Source organism: Osmerus mordax, chromosome 5 (assembly GCF_038355195.1).
Source record: "Osmerus mordax isolate fOsmMor3 chromosome 5, fOsmMor3.pri, whole genome shotgun sequence".
Classification (NCBI taxonomy): domain Eukaryota; kingdom Metazoa; phylum Chordata; class Actinopteri; order Osmeriformes; family Osmeridae; genus Osmerus; species Osmerus mordax.
Genome location: NC_090054.1, coordinates 12324465 through 12340927, shown reverse-complemented (window position 1 = coordinate 12340927; position 16463 = coordinate 12324465). Strand labels below are relative to the sequence as shown.

General features: G+C 38.2%; 1 protein-coding gene across 1 annotated transcript in view; it reads left to right on the top strand.

Annotated features, from left to right (window-relative positions):
• The first annotated feature begins 18 nt into the window (after positions 1–18).
• Positions 19–16463, top strand: part of shtn1 (shootin 1) — a 24494-nt gene continuing 8049 nt past the window's right edge. The window contains 13 exon segments of the mRNA XM_067236082.1: positions 19–141; positions 1348–1400; positions 2209–2269; positions 5340–5434; positions 9855–10020; positions 10245–10342; positions 10602–10683; positions 13002–13096; positions 13573–13719; positions 14610–14763; positions 14967–15034; positions 15036–15094; positions 15325–15407. Of these exon segments, the coding sequence (XP_067092183.1) occupies positions 84–141; positions 1348–1400; positions 2209–2269; positions 5340–5434; positions 9855–10020; positions 10245–10342; positions 10602–10683; positions 13002–13096; positions 13573–13719; positions 14610–14763; positions 14967–15034; positions 15036–15094; positions 15325–15407 (1219 nt within the window). The 5' untranslated portion in view covers positions 19–83.

The following is a 16463-nucleotide window of genomic DNA, read 5'->3' as shown; positions in this document are numbered from 1 at the left end:
ATTTCCTGTTGGAAGCAACAGTAGCCTACTGTGTAGCACAGATTATTAAAATGCCCATTTAGTGTACTTCATTTCTTACAATAATGGCGCACGAAGAGGAACGTAAACATATGGAGAAATTTGCTGACCTGTCCAATCACGGTGAGTGTGTTAGACCACGATGTCACTGAAAGCTTTGTAATTATACGTTCATTTGTCTCTACGAAAGACTTGCGATTCAATCCTGCTACAAAAACGTAACATTAGCCTAACGAAATTACAGAAGGCAATTCGTTCTCTGGGTCCGAATCATATAGGTCCGAATAGCAAAGTCGACCATTCTAATGTGGGGATTGATTTTGGGGGCAAAGTTCAACATTAGGATGTGTCGCTGTCGAGAACTTATTTTTTGAAATGTCATTCGTTTGATGTTGATTGTTTCCGGACGTACTTTGAGATTTATTGACATTTAATTTTGACTTCATCAGAGAACAGTCATTCATCTCACCACCAACAACAAAATTAGAATTTCTGCCAAATTAATTGCCCAATGGTATCCGGTTGTGTAGGCAATGATTAAATCGTTTTATTCCTAGTTAGTAGTCGAGAGATATGAGACATCTGTTTACAGAAAGACTGCTGCTAACCTACTTATGAAAGTGGGGTTGTCGACACAGAATATACATTCAAGTGTTGACCTAGCAGAGTTGGACTAAGTCAGACTTTATCCTTTAATTCACCTGTGCAGTTCATAACCTGATGAATGTTGCACTTAGTCTGCAACCTTAACAAATACAGGATGAATCACTGTGTCAAGTGTTTTTAGTTATGTCACGTGGGAGAGAGGGGGCGGGACGGAGAGCTATAACACGATGTGTGGTATAGCAAAAGGGGTGAGTAAGCACATGTGACCTGAATGTTGTACCATAGAGGAAATAGTACTTGACCTGGTTTGCAGATGGAAATATGACTTCAGAATCTCACTCTGGAGTAGAGCATCTCTGTTACAGCCAGGTTATGTTCTTTATATTAGAGTGCCCTAAATCTTCTGTTTCTATCAGAGCAGTTGTACAACAGTTACCATACCAGGAGACATGTTCCACTTCGTTCAATACATCATTATTATAAAGTCGATGTACCTTGTGGGGAGACATTGCTAACTGTTTACTTTAACACACAAGCAGTACTTTGAGACTAGAGTGTGATTCATTGTCATGTTAGACTTAAGTCATGAGCAAGTCACTTATTCTTTCCATGTGGCTGTTCTGTATTTAGAGTTAAGGAACTGGTAAAGATTCCAAAGGTTTTAATATGGGGCTTGTTGTTTCCTCCAAAGTGTGACTGGCTGGTACTGTTTGTGTCCCACAGCTATCCAAGAGTACGAGGGCCTTCAGAGGGAGCATGAGAGAGCAGAAATGGAGGTGAGTGTTTTAAAAGTCTGGGTGTTAGTAGAAGTCTACTGTTTTCTAATGGACATGTTGTATGGTGGTTCTTATACTGCACTAATCAACATTTTATAGGGATAAATAATTGATCATGTTCATTTACAACATGTTCGTATGTGCATAGATGGAAAAAAGGGACAGTGTGTTTTATATGGAGTGATGGGAGGGGGGGCGGGTCAGGGGGTCTGGGTAGTTGGATGGGGGTTATTGTATTGTATTGTAGTGCTGTGGCAGGCCTTATAATTGTATATGGCAGACATGGCTTGAGACAACACCCGAAAGGTAAATTCAGTGAATTTCCCCATAGTTCTTCAGTTCAGTTAATTTACTGTAGCATGACAAAACAAACATGAACTGTCTTAGGAATATGATGCTTTCCAAACTTATTGTACTGAACTAATGTGTATTCTCACTTGAAAAGCTGTTCTTCTATCCCCCACTAAAAATGAAAATATAAATCTGTAATTTTAGAATTGTTTGTTTAAAGTCAATATAATGATAAACATATTTTCAAAGGAATCCTTTTCAGGAATACAGTAAATTACAATTGATTACTAAATTGATCGGTATCACCTTTTTTATTTCACTGCTGGATATGTGGACATATGTATGATTAAAACTTAGCTCTGGAAAGTTGTATTAGCAAAACAGCTACTTCAGCTATTTTGACAAAGAAAATATCTTAATGTTGAGCTCAAGTGGAGTGTGATGTCACATAGACAGTCAAGGTAAACCACAAGGTAAAGTATTTTAACGTTTGTTTTTTTCCACTTGGGTTTATCAGTGCAAACGCATGCAGATAGAACGAGACGAAGCGGTCAATAGACTAAAGGAGTTTCAGCAAGGTGAGGTCTGATTCATAATATGTCTTTGCATCTGTTTGAAGTTTTTACACTCATATCTAATGCTCTTATTATGTTAAATGTTTTTCCTCCCTACAACATACTCAATATGACCCGGGTTGTTAAAGGTCTGTGACAACTTGATTTCTACCTTGATGACAAATCATATTGTCCAGTCATGCACCTATTTCTATTTTGTTGTATTGTTCATGTTGAGGTGGCCAACCAAGGCCAACCTGCTTACAATGTGGAATACAAACGACTGACTCTTAAGGCCACATAAGATGTATAGAATGTGTACCTCAGTTATATCAGATTGTTTTTTAACGTAACTAAAATGTTGCAGAAAAACTGCTCGGCCTGTTATTTGAACTGTGGAATTCGTATAAGTGTACAATGTTCAATATACAAAATGTTAAAGGTGGTTCAAATAGTTTTCCTTTTATCAGGGCAGTTGTGGGGAATTTTATATGAATAATTTGGCCTTTGCTCATGTAGCCAGTGGTTCTCCAGCCAAAAATACATATTGTGTTTGACTTCCACTTTAATAGAGGATGCCTCGCAATGCCAAGCAGCTGCATATTAGGACCTATTACGTGATTTCATAGCTCTTAGAAAATTGCTCCTATTCACAACGAAACGGCGGGGGGAGAGAGGGAGAAAAAGCTCCCCAACACACAATCACGTCTTTTCAATTGGGGATGGCAAGGTTGATGACAACATGACCATTGTGTTATAATGATAACACCACAAAGGCATCTGCCCCCCTCATCAAGGCTTCGGTGCGGCTGCAGATACAATTTAATTCACTGCTCTGTCGGCGGCGCTGATACCATTATGCGCCACGTCGACACAGGGGTAATCACTGTCTTGGAGGGGAAAAAAGAGGAGTGGGAAAAAAGATGGAGTGATGATGGGGAGGCTAAAACTTACAATTAAGACTGCCAATTCTGACATGTAAGAACCCCCGTCGCCACACACTTGTACACTTTCCACTTCCAGCGCTGTTTATTTACCATGTCTACCAGTAATTATAATTAACGTGTCATTTAGTTCAAGGCGTCCTTTGCTGGTTTTGAGTGTGGCTGGGCATTATAGAGTCTGTGAAAGAGCGGAAAGAGAGAGAGGCCGGGGATGAAACTGGCAGCTAAGTGCTATTGAATGACTGACGTGGAGAGGACGCGAGAGGAACTTTGATATCGCGAGGCACAGGCCTACCAAGTTTTAATTAGGTGTCATTGGAAAAGGAAAATACCAAACCAACGGCATTCATTTCTATTTTTCCCCTTCGACCACAATGTTTAATTAGTTAAGTGGCAGTAAGCCCGTTCTCCTCTAGCCAGGGTTTTTTGATTACAGCTTCAAATTATGTCAATGTTTGGAACATTAAGCTTGTGACATGTCTCTGAATTATATATTTTTTTCTCTACGAACTAGCTAAAGGGGATATTTTGTACCTTACAGTTCTTGAAAGGTCTTTGAAAAGAACATCAGTTGTTCCTATTAAAGAGATAGATCTGTTATTTTGATTTGTGTCTTTACTATCGATTAAGACAGAATTACGTTTTAATCTTAAACGATAGAAGATGAAAGCACAGTGATTTTTTGTTGTTGACAAAACACACATAATTATTATAAGCCTACCAACATTAAGTTCATTTAAGGAGACAGAAATGTAAAATAGCTATCCCTTTATCTTTAGACCATTATTACATAAATATTAATGGTTTCACCAGACTGTCCTACTAGAGTGTTTTATAAGAAGCTTTTGTTAGGAATTTCTTTTTGTAGGTACATTTTTTGAATGGACAGTCTGTATCATGTAAGGGGATAATAAAATGTGTCAATAAGTGATACAGTAATGGAGTCTGTAGACAATTGTGACTAATAAAGTATAAGCACATTACTAGAAATGAAGACAATGAAATTAAACTGATTTCTTAATTGTGAAGAAAGGTGAATTAAGGTCAGCCAAGTTCAGCAACAAAACTGGAATGCACTAAGCATCAGTTTCAAACATTATCGTTGTAGTCTGAATACATTTCTATTGGTTAATCACTCTTCTGGTCTGTCTGTGTTCAGCCACAGTGTATCAAAATGAAGAGCAAATGTAGTGTATATGATGTTGCTTTTTGTAAGGAGAGAATGATGAATAAATCGAAAGCATTGGTCTTGTATCTGAATTAGCATATTCTCTAAAAGGAGCACATGCACGCAATCATTCATAGGATCCCATTCACTGAGTTTCTTTACATGGCATTTTGACTGAATGTAAATATGAAAAACATGACAGAGGGTTTATTGTAATATCTGAGTCAAGTTGAAAATTGCAGTGTGTATAATTTAATTTTGAACTGGGTGTGGGGAGTAATATTTAATTCTGAAAAATAATTCCACCAAAATGCCACTTTGTCTGTTGTTCATTCCAATGTATAAAACACTCTAAACAAGACATTATTTTGCCTATATACACTTCCATGTTCCATCCTAGTTACTTTATCAATGAAGACAAGTGATCCAGTTCAAGTGTCAGCCAAACACTCCAGCCATTTCAATATCTACCACGTTACATAGATGAGGGTTATAGTTTGGACCCCAGGTTGTTTATATTTTTGTCCACCATCTGTAACTCATCTACAGTTTCATTTGTATCTTCGTATATGGTCAATACATCCCTGGATACATACTGTTTTGATCATTTTATTTGTACATACTTAGCAACTACTCTGGCAGTCATGAAAAATCCCAGTTATAATAGACCACAGGTGACAGATAAGTGTTTGTTTTGAATCTTAATTCCTTATATAGTTGAAATAAATGTACAGTTTTGTCATTCATTAATTTTTGAATACCAGGCAATTTTATTAGTCACTGCACTTTGCAAAAATAATATTCAAAGTTGCAATTAGATCCAAACCATAGATCAGGCCACGTTGTATCAATTTTCTCATTTGTTGATTAAGGCAATAATTTGTGCTCCAGGCTATATACAGTATATAATAAATTATTTTGAATGAATATGAAATATAATGTACCGTATAATATTTCTATGTATTTTCTTTCCCTCTAACAGTGTCTCATATGGTTATTGAAGAAGTAAACACTATTCAAGAGAACCTTGAAATTGAGAGAACGTGCAGAGAAAATGTGGAAGTGCTGGCCTCCAAGGTATGTCAAATGACCATTTATATAATTTTGTTATGCTTTTTCTCCTTTTTTGTTTCCTTTTTTAACCAACATGACCCTCATGTGTCATGTGCCATCGGTTGTAGTCCACTTTGTTAGAGTTAAAATGGCAGCACCTGACTCTTGCGATGCAGAGCACACTTTTTGGGTGTACTGCCTGCCAAAATGTTTGTTGTGATTAGGAATGGGCAGGCTGGTGCAGAGTGATTTCTCAGCTCACTGCTGGACTCATCACGGTAATCATTACCCACACAATTTTCCGACAAAAGCCCCCCTGGATCCACCTGGCAGCGTCGGCTTGGGGGACTGGTGGGCAAGTAGGGGTTTGTCTGTGTATGTGTGTCATGGCCTTTCAGCTTCTGCTTTCTCCTCTTTCACAACCCTTCCATTTCTCTCATTCCTACCTTTTCCTATTTGTCTTTCTTATAATTCTCTTACTCTGTCAACATAGATACATAATCGTAATTACAATTTACAACAACATAGAATTTCATATCGGGTCTCTATTGGATTTGCATCTATTCATTACATTATAATGTTAAAGTCTGTTCAATATAGACAAGGAATAATAATTTGTCGATATTGTCTATCATAATGTAATATATCATTCACATATTGACTCATCCTGTTTCTCTTTAATCCATAGAATTGCTTTCCCATATCATATAAATAAATTGATCGGATTGATTCATCGCTCTAGCATATTAAAACACTGTGGGGTCTGTGTCTCTTGCAAACATAGATTAAATAAATAATTGTGGTGATGCAACTCTGTCAGTTACAGTATCAGTGATTTGTTTTGTGTTACAATCTGGGAATTGTGATATGGCTGAGGTGTGGCTGAAAATCAAATCAGTTTAGGAAGATGAGGAGTGGAGGCCAGAGAGTGCCTATAGAAAATGTAATAAAGTTTACTACTTGCAATTCTAAATGTGGCACGGTGTAGACATAAAACAACATTATAGAACTCCTAAATGGCTCAGACCAGCCTTGTAAACACAGCTTTGTTCGCATTTGTCTCAAGCACAACGTTCCAGCTTTCATTCACTATGATGACAGACATGCTTTTATTGAATCGACTCAAAATGGAATACGTCTTTGAATGAACTAAAAGAGCAGAGAACCTTGAATATCATGTTATTTTGTTTGTGCTCTATTGTGCTTTGTGGAGTGGACATTGAGGTCACAGCAAATAACAGACAGAAAGGTCTAGAAAGAATTTACTATATAGAGTGGACATTGAATTCCATACTGTGGAACAAAACAAAAGGGTGTATAAAGATTGTAAAACTCATATATGATAAGTAACAATCAATTTGTGGAATTATTGCAGATCTACAATGGAGATATCACATCTTGTAAGCTGACTTTGCTTCCCTTTATTCATTGACCATGTCTTTGTTTCTTTGTTAAAAGGAACACAGCAGTACCAAGCCATAATTTATACCCACTAAAATGGATCACAAATTGAAAGAGGCAGCAGTGGAGCATCACTGACTTACTATTTACCCCATCTCTCAAATACGGCAGAGGCCATTTTGGGTTCTTTAAGGGCATGCTGACTAAAAGCATGCTAGGCTATGCTCATTTCAACCACTCTTTCTCTGTCTTTTCTTGGTTCCCTTTATCAAGCTGCACCAGCACTCACGTTTGCCTCTCTCCAGGGGCCTCAGTGCCTCTGGAACCTCTTGGTTTGAGCCACACTTTCATTGCAATCTACTGTACCTTAGCTCCTTAGCTTCTTTCTGGGACAAAACATACAGTATTTAGTATATATGGCACAGTTTTTCACCTTGCTAGGTGTAATGCAAAACAGTCCCCAGTGTTTCACATTTGTCTTTTGTTGAATGTGATATGGTACTGTATGCTACAACAGATGAACTAGTAAGGTGACAAGTTACGTGACATGCCATACTGAGTAGGAGTGTGTTTTAACCATAACCACTTCCTATTTCTATAAGGATCTGTTTGTTCACTATCATTCATATCTTATGTTTTAGGTTCATAGCTCATTTACATTTAAATCAGACAAAAATATTTTGGAAGATATTACAAGAGAAAGACATACAAATCTACCTCCCTTTCTTCTTTGTTTAATATCCTTGTTTTCCAATGTTGGTCATTTTGCCGCCCCATGCCCCAAGTCCTGTAGGAAAAAGGAGGAAAAAATACTATTGAACATTTTGAATTAAAAAGCAATGATAGAGGGTGGATGTTATTTGCAACCAGTCAAATCAGACAGCAATTGCGACGTGTTACATTCTTGTGTTGATGTTTTATCAAAGAAGATAAGAGGGCCGTGACTTTGTAATTGTGACCTCTGTAGCGTCCGTCCACAAGCCAAGGCCTGATTTCTCTGAGTATGTAATTTCATTCATTCGCACTCATCAATTGTAGATTATTATCAAAAGAGTGTGATTCTGCGTTATGTGTTGTTGATTGCATTTCAAGAAAGATGCACTCTGAAGGGCATCATCAGAAAATGGAATTGCTGCAATCTGCTCAGACCGGGACATCATTAATAAACGCTCCTTTGCCATATCTCAGCTTTCTCTCAGCTTTATTCTCCGGACACATGTTCTTCGTGAAATGACATCAAGAAATATGCATAATTTGCATCCATCTTCTTTCTGTGGGGCTCATTAGTCTTCACTTAGTGGTAGTACCCTTAATTGACTCACATGGTAATCTCAATGATAGAACTTTTAAAAAGGGAACATTCCATAGTGGAAGTTCAATAGCAATGGCTTTAGCAACACATCAAATTGCCAAGCATCTGACAAGGGAACGTGTGAGACCATACCAGCACAAAGTGCCATCCAGGAGTGGTGCATGTAAATAGGCATGTTTCTCAGAGCACTGTGATTATCTCTAAAAGCAAAGATATTCTAGGCTTTTTCTCCCCAATGTCACAACTACTAATAAGATGTATGTTATTTCATACCTGAGTATGGCTTTTTCACTTCTTCCCTTGGGATATTACTTCCAGGTACAGTGTGTGATTAAGGGGAGTGAAGAGATTGGAGCAGCCTTTCATCTGGCATATCCTGCACAACATCACCTATTATGTTAGATTTGTTTCCTCATAGGATTCATACAAAATATCCTTGAGACAGTCTGCACTGATAAAAATGTAACGTATTTTTCGGAAATAAAGCCGCGGTTTATTTCCCCTGATTTAAAATTGTTCTCGTGGTGGTGCAGTTTATATTTCAAAGCAGCTAGCATATTTTTATTTAAAAAACCGGTAGAAACACTTTTTTCATGAATGCTATTTAACCTGTTAAGGAGTAGCGTCGCACATATGTGATCGTCCCACATTCGGCGTATTATACCGTGTTAATATAATATAGCGTGTAGGTAAGGGATAATGTCGCATATGCGATTTTGAACATTCCAACTGAATATTTTCCGATGGACAAAAACTATGCCACTAACGCTTTAGTATGGCTTCAAAATGTACTAATGAGAAGGCTATGGTAGTAACATTGCTACGAGTATTATGCTAGCTAACTTAGCCCGGAAGCTAACTAAAGCTAGCTAGCTACCGTTTCTGAAAAATAACTTTCTACTTTGGGGACCGTCGGAAATATTTATAACTCACGCGTCTAAAGGTAAATATGAGTTAACTGAATTCCCAGGAAATAGAAAACATACATTACGCACTTACTTTTGTTTTCAAAGTGTGTTACACAATGGCATGCTGTAAGATTATGGAACGCCAACTGTGCCAAAACGTCTGAATTTGTCGTTTGTGTACAGACGTTACATTTTAACGTGTACAGACGTCAATTTTTGACGTCTGTACACGGCTGTTTTTAACGTCTGTACACGTTTTGATGTCTGTACACGTTAAAATGTAACGTCTGTACACAAATGAGAATTCAGACTTTTTGGCACAGTTGGCGTTCCATATAAGATCACCTATACTCGTGCATTGCTTGGTATCATTGTTCCCGGATCAAGTGCGGCATATATTCTAGTGCAGTTTATACTCAGATTTACAAACACAAAGCTCCCATTCTGGTGGGGTGCGGTTTATAGAAAATGCGGCTTATTTTCCGAAAAATACAGTATGTTATATAAATTCTTGTGTTTCTACGTTGTGGATTCCATGCATACTGAGTTGGTATGCAGCAACCAGTCTGAAAAGATGCCAGTCTCATAACAGCATTTAGGTGCCCTTGAGAACACTACTCGTCTCCTTGAGTGTAACAAACCATCAACTAAATCTGATTTAAGTGTAACAACTAGAATATCTTATTTATTTATTTATTTTTTGTTGGACATGGATTACGACCCCTTACCTTTCATCTTCCAAGGTTACTTGCATGTAGGACCACTTTTAATTGTAGTATCATTCAATGTTAAGGTCTCTCGCTTTCTTTTTCTCTCTTACCAGTTGAAACGAGAGAATCGCTCCCTGAAGAGGAAGAGTATGCTATTACTCTCTCACCTGGGATCAGAAACTATTGCTGAGATCAGGTTGGAAGATGAAGAGAAGGAAGAAGAAAATGAGGATTGGGGCAAGGCCTGCTCCTCTGCCCAATGCCAAAGCATCATCACAGGTACTGGGTGTCATCTTGGCACCTGTGCATGTACTTTAAATGCATACACCAGTAGACGCTGTTGTCAAAACTATTCCCCAGACTGGGCCATCACTAAAATAAATTCTATTGGTTATATGATTTTCATGTAAGATTTTTATTGAAATATTCCCAGTTCTCATTTGATTGAACCAGTATATCCTGCACTCTAAGACTGAAACAGTATTTTCATTTTCATGGACCAGAGCTAAGTGATAAATTGAAGTTGACGCTAGAAGAGAAAAAACAAGTGGCCATTAATCTTGAGGGAACAAGAGAGAAACTAAAGGACCTCAGAGAAGATGTAAGTTCTTGACTTAAAATATTGATTTTCCAGAACAGAAAGAATTCTGTACATGGTATATTTACTGCTGTTTAACTATCGTCAGTATAGTGCAAAGAATGTAAATCCAGAACGTCCTACAATGAAATGGCTTTCACTATCTTAAAATTCAGTTGCAGCTAAATCATGCCTAAATCCTACTAGTGTAACAAATCAATTAATGACACAATCCAGTGAATTGAGTTCCTCCCTTCTCTCTCCGTCTTTATCCATATTGTAGCTGCAGAAAGAAAGACATGATAATACGGTTTTGATTGCTGAGACGGTGCGACAAAAGAAGCACTTGGAAAAATACAACAGAGGTCAGCGATGGTCTGCTTCGATGGAATATTGTCATGTCGATCACTGGCGCTTGTCCCTGGAAACAAGCATGACATCTGTGTGCACCTTCAATGCTAAGCAATTAACAGACCCGACTCTCCTGCTCTCTTTGTGCACAGTAACCTTGAGTGGTGTTATATTTTATAAAAAGAAGAGTCAAAGTCTGAACCTACGTCCATGTGCAGGAAAAGCTGGGTGAAACTTCATGACTGGAAGCACATATCTCCCACAGATAATGCCTAAATTGGCTAAATCACTAATAATACAGTTAGGTCCATAAATATTTGGACATTGACACAATTTTCATCATTTTGGCTCTGTATACCACCACAATGGATTTGAAATGAAACAATCAAGATGTGCTTTAAGTGCAGACTTTCAGCTTTAATTTCAGGGTATTTACATCCAAAACAGGTGAACGGTGTAGGAATTACAATACATTTTATATGTGGCCCCCTTTTTAAGGGACCAAAAGTAATTGGACAATTGGCTGCTCAGCTGTTCCATGGCCAGGTGTATGTTATTCCCTCATAAAGGGAGTTCGTTATTTCATTGACAAGGAGCAGATAAAAGGTCTAGAGTTCATTTCAAGTATGGTATTTGTGTTTGGAATCTGTTGCTGTCAACTCTCAATATGAAGTCCAAAGAGCTGTCACCATCAGTGAAGCAGGCCATCGTTAGGCTGTAAAATCAAAACAAACCTATCAGAGAGATAGCAAAAACATTAGGTGTGGCCAAATCAACTGTTTGGTACATTCTTAAAAAGAAAGAACGCACTGGTGAGCTCAGCAACACCAAAAGACCCGGAAGACCACGGAAAACAACTGTGGTGGATGACAAAAGAATTCTTTCTCTGGTGAAGAAAAACCCCTTCACAACAGTTGGCCAGATCAAGAACACTCTCCAGGAGGTAGGCGTATCTGTGTCAAAGTCAACAATTAAGAGAAGACTTCACCAGAGTAAATACAGAGGGTTCACCACAAGATGTAAACCATTGGTGAGTCTCAAAAACAGGAAGACCAGATTAGAGTTTGCCAAAAAACATCTAAAAGAGCCTGTACAGTTCTGGAACAACATCCTATGGACAGATGAGACCAAGATCAACTTGTACCAGAATGATGGGAAGAGAAGAGTATGGAGAAGGGAAGGAACTGCTCATGATCCAAAGCATACCACCTCATCAGTGAAGCATGGTGGAGGTAGTGTTATGGCGTGGGCATGTATGGCTGCCAATGGAACTGGTTCCCTTGTATTTATCGATGATGTGACTGCTGACAAAAGCAGTAGGATGAATTCTGAAGTGTTTCGGGCAATATTATCTGCTCAGATTCAGCCAAATGCTTCAGAACTCATAGGACGGCGCTTCACAGTGCAGATGGACAATGACCCGAAGCATACTGCGAAAGCAACCAAAGAGTTTTAAGGCAAAGAAGTGGAATGTTCTGCAATGGCCAAGTCAATCACCTGACCTAAATCCAATTGAGCATGCATTTCACTTGCTAAAGACATAACTGAAGGGAAAATGCCCCAAGAACAAGCAGGAACTGAAGACAGTTGCAGTAGAGGCCTGGCAGAGCATCACCAGGGACGAAACCCAGCGTCTGGTGATGTCTATGGGTTCCAGACTTCAGGCTGTCATTGACTGCAAAGGATTTGCAACCAAGTATTAAAAGTGACAATTAGATTTATGATTGTTAGTTTGTCCAATTATTTTTGGTCCCTTAAAAAGGGGGGGGCCACATATAAAATGTGTTGTAATTCCTACACCGTTCACCTGATTTGGATGTAAATACCCTGAAATTAAAGCTGAAAGTCTGCACTTAAAGCACATCTTGATTGTTTCATTTCAAATCCATTGTGGTGGTATACAGAGCTAAAATGATAAATTGTGTCAATGTCCAAATATTTATTGACCTAACTGTAAGTCTCTTGACTGGCTGAATGGAATGCTGGCTGGTGGATGTGTTTGCTTGCTTTTAAGACAGCACATTTCTTATTAGAAGGAGGTAGAATGTTTTCTATATTCTGCATCTAGACAAACCCCTAAGTTTAGTTACTAATAGCCAATCAAGGAATTCCTAAAGGCAACGTCTATAGTTCTGAAACCCTGTTAAAGTTTTTACTTTTAACCTTAGAAGTTTTAACCATCATTTCAGACATTTTCTCTGAGTATATATTTTACTGATCATTCATAGCAGGTATACTGATTTATTTATTTTTATTGTTATGTTGTTTATGTACAAATGATTTAAGTAGGCTTGCAAGTCATAACAAAATGCTACCAATGATTTCTACCCAGTGTCCTTGTACGCAGTGGAGGAGTATGAATCCTTGCAGGAGAATCTGAACCTAGAGAAAGACCTCAGGGCAGAGGCAGAGAACTTTGCAAGAGAGGTAAATCATCTCTCTTTTTCTCTCACCTCTCTCGTTATCTCTCTACTTTTGTCTGTAACCATAATAGGTTTAGCAGCTTTGGATGGATATTTCGGTCTGCTCAACATGCCATCTCAGCTGTGATTAACATGGCGTTGGTCTAATCCCATTTCACACACCTGATCATCCACCTGTTGATGCTAATGACTCATCATCGCTTGGATATTAAAGCCTGCAATGTTTTTATATTATAAAATACAGCCATTAGTTCAATCACATTGGGCAATTTAATCACTGAATTAATAAAACAAAGTAACCACATAGTGCCACTAGTCAAGACATATGTTTGTGAGTTTTTTATTTTATTATTGTAGCTTTGTTAAGCCTTGTACAGTAAACTAGTCATCTTTGCGATTTGGTAGAACAACCTCAGAAGGTATTTGTGATTGATTCCTATAGTGGCGATGCTAGCTCTGGTGTCTTGTATGACTGTATAGATGTTGGTTGAGCAGAGGAAGCTGAGAAGACAAAGTCAGGTCCTGCTGCAGAGTACGAGTCCTGGTGAGGCCCTGCAGTGTGCCCTCAGTGATGTCAGCAGACTCACTGAAGCCCTGGAGAGAAACACACTGGAGCACCAACAACAGGTCAGACACCAGCAACGTGATAACCTGTGGGCCTAATCCCTTCATAACCACCCTTGAATGAATGTTCGTTATCAGGCTTCTGCTGAGCTAAATAATGACTTAATCATTTGAATCATGTGTGTTGGAGCAGGGAAACGTCTAAAACATGACAGGGGTCATTGAGACTAGGGTTGAGAACCACTGGCTTAGATGTTTGAGACAATGTATATTGTTTCACTTAAAGATTGTTATTCTTCCTATTTTACCTGAGATCGATATATGTATCAGTAATAGAAAAAATTGCAATTGACTGGCAAGATGGTCTTTGAATAGTAATGGCTGCTTCCAGCTCTCTGGGCAGCAACTTGCTAGATCCATAATGATGAGGAGCATTGCGAGTGCCATTCACTCTTGTGCGTGCTTACATTCATGAAAACAATTACACAGGAGTGGGATCAGTGATCTCTCTGGGTCTAGGAGTGGAGGTGAGCCAGACCCTCCATTTAAAGAACAATTAACACATTATCTGAGAAAAAAAAGAAAAAAGAATGTGTACTGGCACCAGCCCAAAGCTACTTATCAGCTATTATCACCACAGGAGCTGTTTATCGCAGGGGCTTTGAAAAGCTTACTTCCTGGTCAATCTCTTTTTAGGAAAAGACACACAGTTGCATGGTTCATTGCGATGTTCCAAGTTGTGTTTCAGCCTGTCTTGAAAAAGGATGGCAAAAAAATCACTTATTTAATGGGAATGTCATTGACAGTATGAGTATCAGTTTGACCAGAGCATCACTTACATTTATAATACATCTGTCACTATTTCTCAACGTCAAGGGTAGGACTTAATACTGTCTTCCTAAAAGCACTACTATTCAAACTCATGATAAGAAATGATGTGCGTGTGTGTCCAGATGAAGGTGATGGAGGAGCAGCTTCGAGGCAGCGTGCTGCAAAAGGAGGTGGTGGCATTACAACATCAACTGGAACTAGTGGAGGAGGAGAAGAACGAGAGCAGGAGGACGTGCTTCAAGGCTGAGGGGGAGGCCAAGGATCTTCGCTATATGGGTGAGTCAGTATTGGGTATTGAAGGACTGAACATAACATAAGAACAGCATAAACCATAGCGTGTTGCTCTTAATCTGGCGTAGGAAGGTTATAGCAATAGTAGGTCAAAATGTTTCGGTTATGACCACAAAATGTATTTGTTCCCTCAAAGCACTCTGTGTCCAATAGCAGTTAAAGAAAGACCTTCTTTTTTGATGGATCAGTCGAGGAACTTCAGAAGAAACTCCAGGCAGTGATGAACCCGCCTCTTGCTTCAGCTTTGCCTCCTCCTCCCCCCCCCCCCACCCCCACCCCCTCCACCCATTTCACAACTGCCCTCCAACCCTCTCAGGTGAGATGTCCATGTACCATGCCCTCTTAACACATTCATAATATTATTATGATTCTTCGATCAACAGCATGAACCAAAGTCATACAGAGTGTCTGACAACAAAATTGGTTTAGAGTTTTGCTAACTCGGGACCATAACAAATACATTACATCAAAATATCAATCAACCTTAGCAAGAATTGGGATGTTCTAAAATGAATGCCTTGCTTCATATTAACTGTCATTTTACAGTGCACTTCTATCCATGCTCGTCAAAAGAAAAGATAACAGTAACAACATTCCATTAGTGGTCCAAGACTCCTCCAAAAAGCCAGGTACTGTTCAGATCTTCTAGAACTCTCAAAACTTACGATTTCCTAAATTCCTTTGCTCCATCAGTTGTTGTAGCAATCATCCAAAGTAAGGCATTATTTGTCTCTAAACACTGAACATTTGAATGGACATTTTTTGTTCAGAAATTGTTGTTAGGAGTCATTATGCCATTATGCATGACTTCAATTACAAAATATACAAATATTACAAAATAACAAATCAAGTAGCTGAACAGCATAAGAAAGTGGTACTCTTTGTTGGTTGATTTCATTGTGGACCTAAATGTGTAAGTTACTAAAAGTAATAAAATACATATTGTGCTTGGTTATTCCTCTGTGTAGCCTTTTAAATATTGCTTGATTTCATTCCATCTTAAAACATTTATAACCTTTTTCACAGTTGGAGTTAAGTTAGAATAAAATGTACTCCTGTACAAATATAAAAGCCCACATCAAGATCAACAAGGACAGTGTCGGATTATTATTTATGAATTGAGCATTGACTACTCAGGTCAGTTTGAGTACCATTCTTCCATTTTTAGTTACATTCTTCCATTTACTTGAACAAAAGAAAACCTTGAATAGTTTGAGCAGATGAGATCTATGAACATACAAATGTTTTTAACCATTGTTTTTTTTTACTGGTACACTGTCCCTTAATGTTTTTTTTTTTAATGCCAAAATGTGGCTACCCCTTGACAAATAGCATATTATTTTGTATTTCTTTTAAACTAATTATGTAAATGCAGTCTCTCTAGGTTATGGAAAAACTAAATGTTCAGCAAACATTAATGCATAGTTACTTGTTATGCCATAAATTGAACAACAACAAAAACATTGTGGTGTGTGAAAAAGTTTGGGAAACCTCCTTTGTGATTAAGTAACATTAACTCTGACAGATAATCACAGCTTGCAAATGCTTTTTGTAGCCAGCAAAAAGTCTTTCAACCTTTGTATTTTAAATTTTCGCCCATTCTTCCTGGCAAAAGATTTCTAGTTCTGCAATATTCTTGCATGCACAGCTCTTTTAAGATCTACCCACAAATGTTGAAATATGTT